Source organism: Neophocaena asiaeorientalis, unplaced genomic scaffold (assembly GCF_003031525.2).
Source record: "Neophocaena asiaeorientalis asiaeorientalis breed wild unplaced genomic scaffold, Neophocaena_asiaeorientalis_V1.1 scaffold345, whole genome shotgun sequence".
Taxonomy (NCBI): domain Eukaryota; kingdom Metazoa; phylum Chordata; class Mammalia; order Artiodactyla; family Phocoenidae; genus Neophocaena; species Neophocaena asiaeorientalis.
In genome coordinates, this window is record NW_020175181.1 from 944,687 (window position 1) to 959,134 (window position 14,448).

Genomic DNA, 14,448 nt, shown 5'->3' on the forward strand with positions numbered 1-14,448 from the left:
GGGAAATTTTTTTTTTTTTTTTTTTTTTTTTTTTTATGCGTTACGCGGGCCTCTCACTGTTGTGGCCTCTCCCGCTACGGAGGACAGGCTCCGGACGCGCAGGCTCAGCAGCCACGGCTCACGGGCCCAGCCGCTCCGCGGCACGTGGGATCCTCCCGGACCGGGGCACGAACCCGTGTCCCCTGCATCGGCAGGCGGACTCTCAACCACTGCGCCACCAGGGAAGCCCCGGGAAGATTTTTTTTTAAGGCATGATTAGGACAGAACACAGTAAAGAGGAAACAGATATGGAACCAGAGCTTAGAACTGTGTCTTTTAAACTGGAGAAATTCAGTACAGAGCAGTCATTACAAGCATTTCTTGTATAAGACATGATTTCGGGTACTACTGATTACTTAGCATGATCCCACCCACTCCTCTCCTTTTAAAAATCTTCTCATGAGATGTAAAGCACTGAGCCATAGGAGATTTTTATTTCATGACAGTGTAGTGGTTAAGAGCATGAATTTTGCAGTCAGACCACCTGGGTGCAAATCCTAGCTCTGTTTATAGCCATGCGACCATCAGAAAATTAACCTCTCTGAGTCTCAGTTTAAAAAAATTAAGGGTTAGGGACTTCCCTGGTGGCGCAGTGGTTAAGAATCCGCCTGCTAAGGCAGGGGACATGGGTTTGAGCCCTGGTCCGGGAAGATCCCACATGCTGCGGAGCAACTAAGCCCGTGCGCCACAACTACTGAGTCTGCACTCTAGAGCTTGCGAGCCACAACTACTGAGCCCATGTGCCACAACTACTGAGCCCACATGCTGCAACTACTGAAGCCCAGGAGCCTAGAGCTCATGCTCCACAACAAGAGAAGCCACCGCAATGAGAAGCCCGCACACAGCTCTCCGCAACAAGAGAAAGCCTGCGTGCAGCAACGAAGACTGAATGCAGCCAAAAAAATAAATATAATTTAAAAAAAAGAAAGTGAGGCAGAAAGGGAGGAACAAGGTAAACACGTTTAACACCATAAGGATTTCATAAATACAGGCATAAATTATTGAACAAATACTTGGGAGCAAGTCCCAAACTAAGTGAAATTTGTTGGTTCCAACTTTTGAAACAGAAACTGGAGAAACGAGTGAACTATACAAAGGCCAGATTTTGTCAGGAGATAATTATCTTTCAAATACTGCCCAAAGCATAGAAAGGTAACATTATTTAAAAAAAAAGACCGCCTTCCTGAAGAAATCTCAGATATGGAAAGGGATTCCCAAAGCTTCAACCAGTAAAGCAACAGGAACCACAATGGATGACACTAACTCAAGCCCACACTGCTAAGAACTATTGCATCTGAGGGCAGAGGACAGCCGCAGGCGCTTGCTATTTTTCCTCGCCAGGCAACAACAGTATCTGCAGTAAAATATTCCAAGAGAATGCACACTCTACTCCTTGAGCTTTTGCAATAAGGGTATTTAATTATACGGTAGAGAATTTCTCTGTTCACCTGGACTCCTAAAAACTTTCCCCAAGAGAAAACTCTTGACCTTCTGAACCTAAAGCATTTTTAACAGAATTTTTTAATTTTGAAAATTTACAAACTTTCCAGAAAAGTTACAATAGTTCAATGAACACCTAGATTGACCATTGTTAATCTCTCTTCCCCTTCTTCTCTCCCTTCCTCTGAACCATTCACAATTTAGCTACAGACATGATACTTCATCCCTAAAAACATCATCATGTACCTGCCTAAGAACAAGCGCATTCCCCTGCATAACTACAATACAATTATCACATTTTGGAATATTAACATTGACACATTACTATTACTTAGTAGTACAGCTAGTATTCAAGTCGCCTCAATTGTCTCAATAACATCTTTTACATTGTTTCTATATGGTATATCAACAATATTCAAAACAGGTTGCTCCAAGATGTTGGAATACCAGAAAACTGGAGCACAGACATTGCTGTGAAACAAGAATTCCAAAGGTGTAAATGCAGCCTGGTTCCCAGATGTCTGATTTAATCGGACTTAAGATAATTAGAAGAGTCAGGGATGCTCACACCCACAGTGATCTTTAAATGCTTTCACAGAAAAATACTATTACACGCCTAATTTTAGGAAGTTTTTAAACTCTAATGTAGACCCTTTAGTCTCTCTGACAGTCTTAGCTTATAATAAGAGGCACAAAATTCCCATCCGTTGTGGCATATTCATGGGGTCCACAAGATTATAAAAACACTGTGGGAAAGGAGAAACCTCACCTCAGCGTGGACAGAGTTGATGTGATACTTGACACCACTCTCTGACACAAATTCTTTTTGACATAGAAGACACTTGTATTTTCCAGCCACAAAGGTTCCCTATTTTCAAGAAAGAAAGAAAGAGAAGGGTAAATTCAGGAACACATACCTGGGCAATGGGAAGGGACTGTCAGAGATGAAAAGAGGAGATACTACTTCAGCAAAGTGAAGAAGGAAGAAAATCCGAAACGTCACTATATTTAGGAAAACAAGTTTGGGCATACTATGACCATAACACATCTATCCTAATGCAGTTCTATACCAAACACTGACCCCACTGACCCTCCCCAACACAACCTGAAGTTCCCCTAATTTTATTATGTAACATGTCACGTTTTTCTATCTTCCCTTATGTCTTCCACTTCACTTCCAGGTTCTCTTGGCTCCTCCCCTCAAATTATCGAACTCCTTAAGTTCAGTGAGGCACCAATGTGCAATTCTTCCCGCTAGAATCAATCCACTGCTGCAAAGCGTGCCTTAGGAATCCAGAATTAGAAGAGTACCCTCCACAAGATCTAGCTGAATGACTCAGAAACTAGGATCAAGATGGCGAACTCCTAAGCATTCCTGGACAGATCTGGTTTGGATGTCTCCAACTCCCTTGTTGCCTTGACTGAGACTTCTCTCTGCTCCTGAAGCTTCGGGTTTCCATGGTGCTTATTTTGTGTGAGGAGATACTTCTGAATGGGAATGGAAAGTGGCAGCCATCCCCATGACTGGTAGGTTGCAGGGCACTGGGGTCAACATGGAAAAGATTCAGTGAGGTGAATGGCTGTTAGCCTAACACCCAGGGATCGCACCTCCCATCCCCAGAAGCCAGAATAGTTCAGATGGGTTTGAGGATCTTCACCAATCCAGATAAGCACAATGTAAGCTGATTCTAGGAAGTTGAAGGCCCAACAAGATAGGGCAGGCGCAGTGTGGTAGACGCTCAGGTGGAAGAAGTTAAATCCCTGGTAGGGACTCAGAACTATATATTTTTCTCCAAATTTTTTCATTGATATGACTTATGGCTATTTTGGCCCATTCTGCATCTTGGACATACCCTGGCATCCCACCCAATTAACAGACCGAGGATCTCTGGGACAAAAACAAAACAAAACTAAACTAAACCAGCCTTTGAAGGTAATAGCAAACAGGACAACTAGCTGTTCACCGAATCTGAATTCTCTTCCATGTCAGACTATTTTAGAGGTCATGTTAAGATAAATAGTTCAGAACGTTACAAACCAATGTACAAGAGCCCAGGTGAGCTTTAAGGCCAGATACACTACTGTAGACAGCCTCACAGCCCTGAAAAAGAGAAAAAGAAATCATGTGAAGACCACACCAAACAGCATCCTTTTCTTAGCAATCTGGCCATTTGCACTAACCCACTGTACCCTTGCGGGGGGAGGGAGGGGGGAAGAAACCCAATATATTGCACCACAAACCACACAGAAAAATATGTAAGCCAAAGAACAAAAAGAAAACCAAGGAAAGGTAAAAGAAAAAGAGGTAAAAAAGTTGTTTAAAAAAGCTTAGAACACTCTGTTCCCTAGTACTTTTCTGATACTTACAAAAATACAAAAAACTGTATGCTCAAGTTTTTCCAAAAATCAGCTTTCTTTAGTGCAAATGTGTCTCTTACTTCTTATATATCTACTCCTCCCCAAAGTACTGCATATACAGCTGTAGTAGATTAATGATGGCTGGAAATTCTCTACCACTCTTCCCATCAAGAAGTGAGTCATTTATCCTCCCTTTGAAACTGGATAGGTCCTATTATTTTTTTGACCAACAGAATGCTATGGAAATGAGGCTGAACAAATTCTGAAGCTAGGCCTAAGAGATCTGAGCTGTTGCTTTTATGTTCTTGGAACACGCTGTCTGAGAATTCAGTCACCATGTACCCCACTGGTAACGCAACTACCATGCAAGAGAGAGAGGCCATATGGACAATCAATCTCCCAGCTGAAGTAGCTGCTTAGAAGCCACCTGACATTCAGGCCCCATCAGAGTTTCCAGCAGAATGCAACCCATGAATGATTCCAGCTGGTGCCATATACAACTGCCCTCTGAGTCTTGACAGAATTGTTGATTTACAGAATCATTAACAAAGTAATTGATGTTTTAAGCCTCTAAAGTTCAGGTGTTTTGTCACAAAGGAATAAATAACTGAAACAAACAGCAGATGCTTGATCAACATTTAGTGAATAAATGAATGAGAAAGAACCACCTGGTTAGGACACTGAATGCGATGATACTTCTTGATATCTGACTTCCATTTGTGTAGTACTTCCTGGCTGAAGGTCGGTAGCCCAGGACGAGTATATTTTAACTACAAGACAAGAAACATTTTATTGGAGGAATCCAACTTTCAACCAAAATACCCCAAAAGTAACAGAATTACATAACTCTTCAGGTTCATATAATTCTAGAGTTGCAGAAGTATATTTTCATACACAAAAATGATAATATGTAAGATCCTTTAAAGTTCCTGAAACACGTAAGTATAATTGCCTATTGTTCTGTCTTAAAATAGTTTGATTTTTAACAGAGGACAGAAGACTTTCAGATATAACATTTCATCTAAAGTTGAAAAAAAAAAGCTAGTGACAGAGCATTATACAGTTAAAATATTTGTTACAAAAGAGAAAGCAATATAAATTTTCCCTCTCTATATATAATATATATATAATATGTATATATTATACTCAAGGAACATATATATATTACATATTCAATAGAAATATATGGATATGGGTCAAAGGCTATAAATCAAAATGTTAACAGTGGTATTCTCTGGGTGCTAGAATTTTGAGTGATTTTCATTTTTTGCCTGCTTATCTGCATTTATCATTTTTCTTCAATGACATCATGTTAATTTTTGATATTTTAAAAATTCTAACACAAAAAAATTAAAGTTCAACCTGAAAGAATGTGAGAAAACTCAGGGAATAGAACATCTATTCTTTGCTTATACTGCAAAAGTAGAATTATTCCTAGCACTTCCTTTCTCATGCTTTGACACCAGTTAGTCTCTTCTTACAACTATAACTAGTTTCCAGAAGAGTTAACACCTGTAGAGACAGTTCTTGCAAAGTTCACTATTGGTAATACACAGTCCTCCTGCTTGAAAAATGGAAGCATCTGAAAGGAAACTGATTCTCTGAGACAGAAGAACAGATCCAAGCCCATAGAGGTTAATGGAGGAAGTAAGAAAGGTAACCTAAAGAACCTTTGGTAAATCACAGTACAAAACTCGTTTTATTTATAAGCATTTCCTCTTTCTTAGTCATTTTAATAATATTAATTCTTCCAATCCATAAGCATGGTATATCTTTCCACTTGTTTCTGTTGTCTGCAATTTCTTTCATCAGTGTCTTACAGTTTTCTAATTATAGGTCTTTTACCTCCTTTGTGAGATTTATTCCTAGGCATTTCATTCTTTTTTTTTTTTTTTTTTTTTTTTTTTTTTTTTTTTTTTTTTTTTTTGGGGGGGTGGGGACTGCGGCCTCTCCCGTTGCGGAGCACAGGCTCCGGACGCGCAGGCCCAGCGGCCACGGCTCACGGGCCCAGCCGCTCCGCGGCACATGGGATCCTCCCGGACCAGGGCACGAACCCGCGTCCCCTGCATCGGCAGGCGGACTCTCAACCACTGTGCCACCAGGGAAGCCCCTAGGCATTTCATTCTTTTTGATGCAATTGTTAATGGGATTGTTTTCTTAATTCTGAGTTCTGATAGCTCGTTTTTAGTGTATAGAAACACAACAGATTTCTGTGTATTAATTTTGTACACTGCAACTTTCCTGAATTCATTGATCAGTTCTAATAGCTTTTTGTGGTACCCTTTGGATTTTCTCTATATTGTATTATGTCATCTGCAAACAGTGACAATTTTACTTCTTTCCAATTTGGATGCCATTGATTTTACTTTCTTGTCTGATTGCTGTTGCTAGGACTTCCAATACTATGTTTAATAAAAGTGGGCATCCTTATCTCCTTGATCTTAGAAGAAATGCTTTTAGTTTTTCACTATTGAGTAGGATGTTACTGGCAGGCTTGTAACAGATGGCCTTTATTATGCTGACGTATGTTCCCTCTGTAACCACTTTGTTGAGAATTTTTATCATAGACGGATTGCATTTTGTCAAAAGTTTTTCTGTATCTATTCAGATAACCCCATACTTTCCATTCTTTAGTTTGTTAATGTGGTATATCACACTGATTGATTTGTGGATACTGAACCATCACTGCATTCCCGGGATAAATCCCACATGATCATGGTGTATGATCCTTTTAATGTATTGTTGAATTAGATTTGCTAATACTTTGTTGAGGATTTTGCTTTATGTTCATCAGTGATACCGACCTGTAATTTTCTTTTTTTGTGGTGTCTTTGTCAGGTTTTGGTATCAGGGTGATGCTGGCTTCACAGAATGAGTTCAGAAGTGTTCCTTCCTCTTCAATTTTTTGAAACAGTTTGAGAAGGACCAGTGTTCACTCTTCTTTATATGTTTTGTAGAATTGACCTATGAAGCCATCTGGTCCTGAACTTCTGTTTGTAGGGAGCTTTTAAATTACTGATTCAATTTAGTCTGTTCATATTTTCTTTTTCTTCCTGATTCAGTCTTGGGAGATTGGATGTTTCTAGGAATTTATCCATTTCTTCTAGGTTGTCCTTTTTATTGGCATATACTGTAATTATTCATAGTAGTCTCGTGATCATTTGTATTTCTCTGTTGTTAGTGGTAACTTTTCCTTTTTCCTTTTATTTGGTCACTCTCTTTTTTCTTGATGAGTGTGGCTAAAGGTTTATCAATTTTTTTTAACTTTTCATAGAACCAGCTTTTAGTTTCATTGATGTTTCCTTTTTATTTATTTTTAGTGTCTATTTCATTTACTTCTGCTCTGATTTTTATTCTTTCTTTCCTTCTACTAACTTTGGGTTTTGCTTGTTCTTCTTTTTCTAGTTCCTTTAGGTATAAGGTTAGGTTGTTTATTTGGGATTTTTCTTGTTTCCTGGGGTAGGCTTGTATCATTAGAATCTAGCAGTTCCCTCTAAGAACTGCTTTTGCTGCATCCCATAAATTTTGAATTGTTGTGTTTCCATTTTCATTCGTCTCCAGATATTTTTCAGTTTCCTCTCATTTCTTTAGTGACCCACTGGTTGCTGAGTAGCATATTGCTTAGCCCCCATGTGTCATACCCTTCTGGTTGGAAAAGATGCTTGATACGATTTCAATCTTCTTAAATTGAGACTTGTATTGTGGCCTAGCGTGTGGTCTATCCTGGAGAATGTTCCATGTGCACTTGAAAATAATGTGTATTCTGCTTTTGGATGGAATGTTATATATATAAAACATATAAAGTCCATCTGGTCTAATGTGTCATTTAATGCCAGTGTCTCCTTATTGACTTTCTGTCTGGATGATCTGTCTATTGATGTAACTCGGGTGTTAAAGTCCCATACTAATATTGTGTTATTGTCGATTTCTACCCCTCCCTTTTTTTTTTTCTGCCATATCACGCAGCATGTGGGATCTTAGTTTCCCAACCAGGGATTGAACCCACATCCCCTTCACTGGGAGCGCGGAGTCTTAACCACTGGACCACCAGGGAAGTCCCTCTCCCTTTTTGTTTGTTAACATCTGCTTTATGTATTTAGGAGCTCCTACGTTGAGTGCATATATATTTACAACTGTTATATCTTCTTTTTGGATTGATCCCTTTATCATTATGTAATGTCCTTTGTCTCTTGTTACGGTCTTTAAGACCTATTTTATCTGATATCAATATCTGATCTATTTTATCTGATATAAATATAAATATTTTATCTGATAAAAATATATTTATCTGATATAAATATAAATATCAGATATAAATATCTGATATAAATATTTTATCTGATATAAATATGGATTGATCCCTTTATCATTATGTAATGTCCTTTGTCTCTTGTTACGGTCTTTAACACCTATTTTATCTGATATAAATATTTTATCTGATATAAATATAAATACCCCACCTTTCTTTTTGTTTCCATTTGCATGGAATACGTTTTTTCACCCCCTCACTTTCAGTCACTCAGATCTGAAGTGAGTCTCTTTTAGACAGCATGTATACATGTTTTGTTTTTGTATCCATTCAGCTACTCTATGTCTTTTGATTGGAGTACTTAGTCCATTTACATCTAAAGTAATTATTGATAGATATGTACTTATGGCCATTTAGGTAACTGTTCTCTGGGTATTTGTTACTCTTTTTTGTTCCTTTTTCTTCTTTTGCTCTCTTTCCTTGTAATTTGATAACTATCTTTAGTGATAGTTTTGGACTCCTTTCTCTTTTTTCTATTGCAGATTTTTGGTTTGTGGTTACCATAAGGTTTACATACAGCAACCCATATATATATTTTTTTTCTTTTAAGTTGATGTTCTCTTAAGTTTGAAGGCATTCTAACAACCATGCATTTTTACTCTCTCCCTCAAATGTTTTTGACATATTTTACAGCTTTCTGTTTTGTATATCCCTTATGCACATAGATGATTTTACTAGTTTGTCTTTTAACCTTCCTTCCAGCTTTATAAGTGGTTGATTTCCTATTTTTACTGTATATTTGCTTTCACCAAAGAGATTTTTTCCTTTTGTAATTTTCATATTTCTAGCTGTGGTCTTCTCTTTTCCGATTAGAGAAGTCCCTTTAACATTTCTTACAAAGCTGGTTTAGTGGTGCTGAGCTCTTGTAGCTTTTACTTATCTGTAAAACCTTTTAACTCTCCTTCAAATCTGAATGATAGCTTTACTGGGAAGAGTACTTGACTGTAGGTTTTTTCCTTTCATCACTTTAAATAAATCGTGCCACCCCCTTCTGGCCTGCAGTTTCAGCTGAAAAGTCAGTTGATAGTCTTGTGGGAGTTCTCTTGTACGTATCTAATTGCTTTGCTGCTTTTAAGATCTTCTGTCTTTAATTATTGCCATTTTAATTACAACGTGTTTTGGTGCAGACCTCTTTGGGTTCATCTTGTTTGGGACTCTTTGTGCTTCCTAGACCTGGATATGTGTTTCCTTCCCCAAGTTAGGGAAGTTTTCAGCTATTATTATTTTGTTATTATTTATTTATTTATTTATTTTTTGTGGTACGCGGGCCTCTCACTGTTGTGGCCTTTCCCGTTGCGGAGCACAGGCTCCGGACGCTCAGGCTCCGAACGCTCAGGCTCAGCAGCCATGGCTCACGGGCCCAGGCACTCCGCAGCACGTGGGAGCTTCCCGGACCGGGGCACGAACCCGTGTCCCCTGCATCGGCAGGCGGACTCTCAACCGCTGCACCACCAGGGAAGCCCTCAGCTATTATTTTTTCAAATAAATTCTCTGCCCCCTTTTCTCTCTCTTCCCCTTCTGGGACCCCTATAATGTGAATGTTAGTTCTCATAAACTATCTTCATTTCTTAAAATTCCTTTTTCTTTTTTCTATTCAGCTTGGGTGATTTCTACTATTTTGTCCTCCAGTTCACTCTTCTGTTCTTCTGTATCATCTAATCTACTGCTGACTCCTTCTAGTGTATTTTTTATTTCAGTCACTGTATTCTTCAGTTCTTCGGTTCTTCTTTATACTTTTTAACTCTTTGTTAAACTTCTCACTGTATTCGTCCATTCTTTTCCTGATTTCACTGAGTATCTTTATGAGCATCACCTTGAACTCTATCAGGTAGAAGGCTTATCTACTCTTTCCTTAGTTCTTCTTCCAGGATTTTGTCTTGTTCCTTTGTCTGGAACACAGTCCTCTTTCTCATTTTGCCTAATTCTCTGTGTTTATTTCCATATATTAGACAGGTCAGTTACAGTTCCCCATCTTGGAGAAGTGGCCTTATGTATGAGACATCCTGTGGCAACTAGTAGCACACTCCCCTCTGGTCACTGGAACAATATGCTCTAGGGATTTCCCCCTATGTGGGCTATGTGAGCCCTTCTTTTGTGGTGGGGCTGGCTACTGCGGGCACACTGGTAGGCGGGGCTGGCACCTGGTCCAGCTGGCTGCTAGGCCCTGACTCATGCACTGGCTGTCAGCCCACTGGTGGGCAAGACTGGGTCCCAGTGCAGCTGACAGCAGGCCCCCAGGGGGCCCTGGGACCGGTGGTGACCTGCTGGTGGGCAGAACTGGGTCCTAGGGTGGCTGGCTACCAGGCTTGGGGGCACCCAGGGATGATGCTGGCCTGATGGTGGGTGGGACAAGTCCAGTAAGGCTGGCTGCATAGCCCAGGGGGTCCTGGGGCTGGTGCCAACCCACTGTTGGGAAGGTCCAGGTCCCAGAAAAGCTGCCTGTGCAGCCTGGGGCTCTTAGTGCTGGTGCTGGCCCACTGGTGAGCAGGGCCAGGCTCTAGGGGCTGTCAGGGCTGGTGCAGGCCTGCTGGTGGGTGGGGCCAGGTCCTGGGCCCAGTGGTGGAGGGAGCTGGGTCCCAGTGTGGTAGCTGCTCAGCCTGAGCCGGTCCTGGGACTGGTGCTGACTGGCTGGGGGGTGGTAAGCCCCTGGTGCTCACAGGCTAGAGGGAGGACTCCAAAATGGCACTTGCCAGCACCAGTGTCCTCGCAGTCAAACAAGCTCCCCAAAATGGCTGCCACCAGTGACTGTTTCCCCTGGGGTAGTCACAGTTGCCTCCTGCCTCTCTGGGAGGCTCTCCAAAACCAGCAAGTGGGTCTGACTCAGGCTTCTTTCCAATTACTGTCTCTGTAATGGGTCTTGGAGTGTGTGAGGTTTTTTGGTGTGCTATCTACGAGGACAGTCTCTGTTTCCTACAGCCCTCTGGCTCTCCTGTATGCAAGCCCTGCTGGCCTTCAAAGTCAGACATTGTGGGTGCTCATCTTCCCAGTGCAGGACCCCCAGGCTGGGGAGGAGTCAGATATGGGGCTCAGACCCCTCACAGCTTGGAGAGAACCGCTGCAGTTGTGAATATTCTTCCATTTGTGGGTCACCTATCCAGGGATATGGGTCTTGACTACCATGTCTCTGCCCCTCCTACCCATCTTGTTGTAGTTCCTTCTTTACATCTTTAGTTGTGGATATAACTGCTATTTTCTGCTAGTCTTCACCTCATTCTCAAAGATAGTTGCTTTGTAAACAGGTCTGTCCATGGGAGGAGGTGAGCTCACAGTTGTACTACTCTACCATTTTGGCTACTCCCCCATTAAATTAAATAGGATGTAGGGGGAACCCAAAATGTAATAAGAGTAACACATGAACCTTATTATTACAAATGAGAAATATAATTATTACAAATGAGAAACATAATGAAAGGAGTGGGGGAGGTGGGAACCAACCTAAGAAACTTTGGAAAACAGTACTTTGACTATATATGCTAAGGCTAAAGATTAAAAAAACTATATATAAATATTAGTCTCTAGTTAGTAAATTTGGTTTTTACAGAGGTATGGGTTAACAATTCTGAAACTACTTCATGTTATAGTAGGATTGAGCAAATAAATAAATATACTGTAGACAGTGACAGCCAGGATTCTCATTACTAGAGAAAGGAGTTACAAGTAAGGAAAAAAGAAGGTGTGAATGAAACTTGTAGTGTTGGACTGGAGATGAATCATGGCTTTAAACAGACAGATATAGAATAAATACTATTATGTGTATGTGTGCATGAATATTCATACATAAATGTCATATTTCTATCCATCAAGAGGACCCAGAAGCAATGACATCCCAGTAAGAATAAGTACACCTAGCACTCAAATCTTTGTTTCTAAATATATTCTCCAATAAAAGAAAGTAGGATTCCTTAGAGGAACAGTTGGTTCCAGGGCTGGGGCAAGAAAAATACAAGATGCACCTACAGTATCTCACGGTGTCAGAGAATTAAAAAGTGCTCAAAAAGTGATAGGGACATGCTGAAACGACACAGGAGCCCACTTAAAAGAGCCCTTGATGGCCAAATCTGGGACAATTTGAGCAGCAAAATAATAATAGCATTGGATTATAACCCTAGAATAAAGTAAGTATCCATGACTCCATACTTACATAAATAAATTAATAGAAGAAAAAGATCTTTCTCACAGGAGAATTCCAATTAACATTGAATAAGAAATGATGGAAACAGAAAATCATCATTAGACTAAAACACAATAGAAATAATTGTTGCAGGCAAGAATCACTGATGGATGCTAAAGTGGGCAGAAGTATAATAAGACAGATTAGTTGAATGTCTCAATCTACCCACAAAATATTTATTAATACAAAGGGGAAAACTGTAATTTTTCCATGGATAAAACTGGACACCAAATCAAGTGACCAAGGTTATTATCATCAGTAAAAAGATACATACACCTCCTAATATGGTACACTGTGAAGGGCCAACATTGCTTTGAAGGCATTTTTGCCAAAAACATAAAACCTTCAATCTAATCTTGAGAAAATACCAGACACACCCACATTAGGGATATTCTACAAAATAACCAGATAGTCTCTTCAAAAGTGTCAAGGACACAAAAGACAAAGAATGCCCAAAGAACTGTAACAGATTGGAGGAGACTAAGGAGACACAGTTAACAAAATTAAATGTGGAATCCGGATGGAATGCTGATGGGATCCTGTTATACTTACATGTTAAGATGTTGGCATTAGAGGAAGCTGGGTAAAGAGCACATGGAAACTCTGTACTAATTTTGCAATTATTTTGTAAGTCTAAAATTATTTCAAAATACAAAGGTTTTTTAAAAAAGGAATATATATTTGTAAAATAGTAAGAAATATATATTGGTCTCTGAGCCCTAGATCCTGCTAATACTTAGTCTTTGACCCTGGTACTTGACACAGAGCTCCTAAAATTTGTAATTCCCTCAGTTACAGGAATATCTGACACAGAGCTCCTAAATCTCTTGGAATTTCCTGGATGACAGAAGCATTTTTTGTTCTAATGAGTTGACTCTTGGTGGACTCCTAGAAGGAGGGTGGTCACCAGAAAGACAAAGCAATGATTAGAAGTTTGGAACTTTCAGGCCCACCTCCCATTCTCTGGCAAGCAGAGAGGGTATGAAAATGGAGTTAATAATCAATTATGCATATGCGATGAACCCTCCATAAAAATCCCCAAATAACAGGGTTCAGAGAACTTCTGAGTTGGTGAACATATCTATGTGCCAGGAGAGTGACACACCCCCAACTCCACAGGACAAGAGCTCTGATGCTCAGGAGTCTTCCAGACCTCACCTTATGTATCTCTTCATCTGGTTGTTCATCTGTACCCTTCATTACATCCTTTATAATAAACCAGTAAACGTGTTTCCCTGAGTTCTGTGAATCATTTGAGCAAATTATCAAACCCAAGGAAGGGGTCATGGGAACCCAATTTATAGCCAATCCATCAGAGTACAAGTTGACAACCTGGGACTTATGACTCGAATCTGAAGTTGAAGCAGTCTTGTGGGATTGAGCCCTTAACTTATATGATCTGATATTAACTCCAAGTAGATAGTGTCAGACTATATTAAATTGTAGGATACCCAGCTGGTGTTGGAAAATTGGCCAGTGTGGGAAAACCCCACACATCTGGTATCAGAAGCGTTGTGAGTGTGTAGTAGTGTGAGAGTAAAGGAAAACACAGGAGGTTTTCCTAAACAAATTGCTTGTGTTTGCATCAAGAAACACCAGAAGGACACACAAGAAACTACCAATCATAGATACAGGAGAGGAAAAAGACAAATGAGAGTGAGATATCTCAATGTTTGTCATCATTTTGACTTTTGAACCACAATCCAAAAAATTAAGTTTTTATGTTTAAAAAACATAATTATGCCTTAAAACCCACACACGGTCAAAATATAAAACTGTTTGATGATTTTGAGAAAGTATCTGCTAGGTAACAATACCAAAACTTATGAGTGAGCTAACAAATTCTCTAACGCATACCATGCAAAATGAAAGCAACTGGACTGCAATATCACAAGATATATATCACTGTGCAAAATTCACATCTAAACTGAATTTAGATAACCATGTACTTTAGCCTGTGGCATGAAAAAAGTGGCAATAAGTCTGAAACAAGAAAGGATGTTCTGATATTCAAAAATAGGATCCAACTTCTTGGACACCAGTAGGACTGATTTTTAGACCAAATAAGAAAAAGTGTTAACTTCTAGATTTGACCTATTTTCTTATAATACATAACATTCCTCTCACATGG

The 14,448-nt window shown here is 39.8% G+C and overlaps 1 protein-coding gene across 3 annotated transcripts in view; it reads right to left on the minus strand.

Moving 5' to 3' along the window:
- Window positions 1–14,448, minus strand: part of ZNF512 (zinc finger protein 512) — a 36,093-nt gene that overhangs the window by 2,225 nt on the left and 19,420 nt on the right. For all 3 annotated transcript variants that reach the window (XM_024764444.1, XM_024764445.1, XM_024764443.1), the window contains 3 exons: window positions 4,506–4,607; window positions 3,518–3,580; window positions 2,249–2,347 (listed from right to left, as the gene is read on the minus strand). In XM_024764444.1, the coding sequence (XP_024620212.1) occupies window positions 2,249–2,347; window positions 3,518–3,580; window positions 4,506–4,607 (264 nt within the window). The remainder of the gene's footprint in view (window positions 1–2,248; window positions 2,348–3,517; window positions 3,581–4,505; window positions 4,608–14,448) is intronic.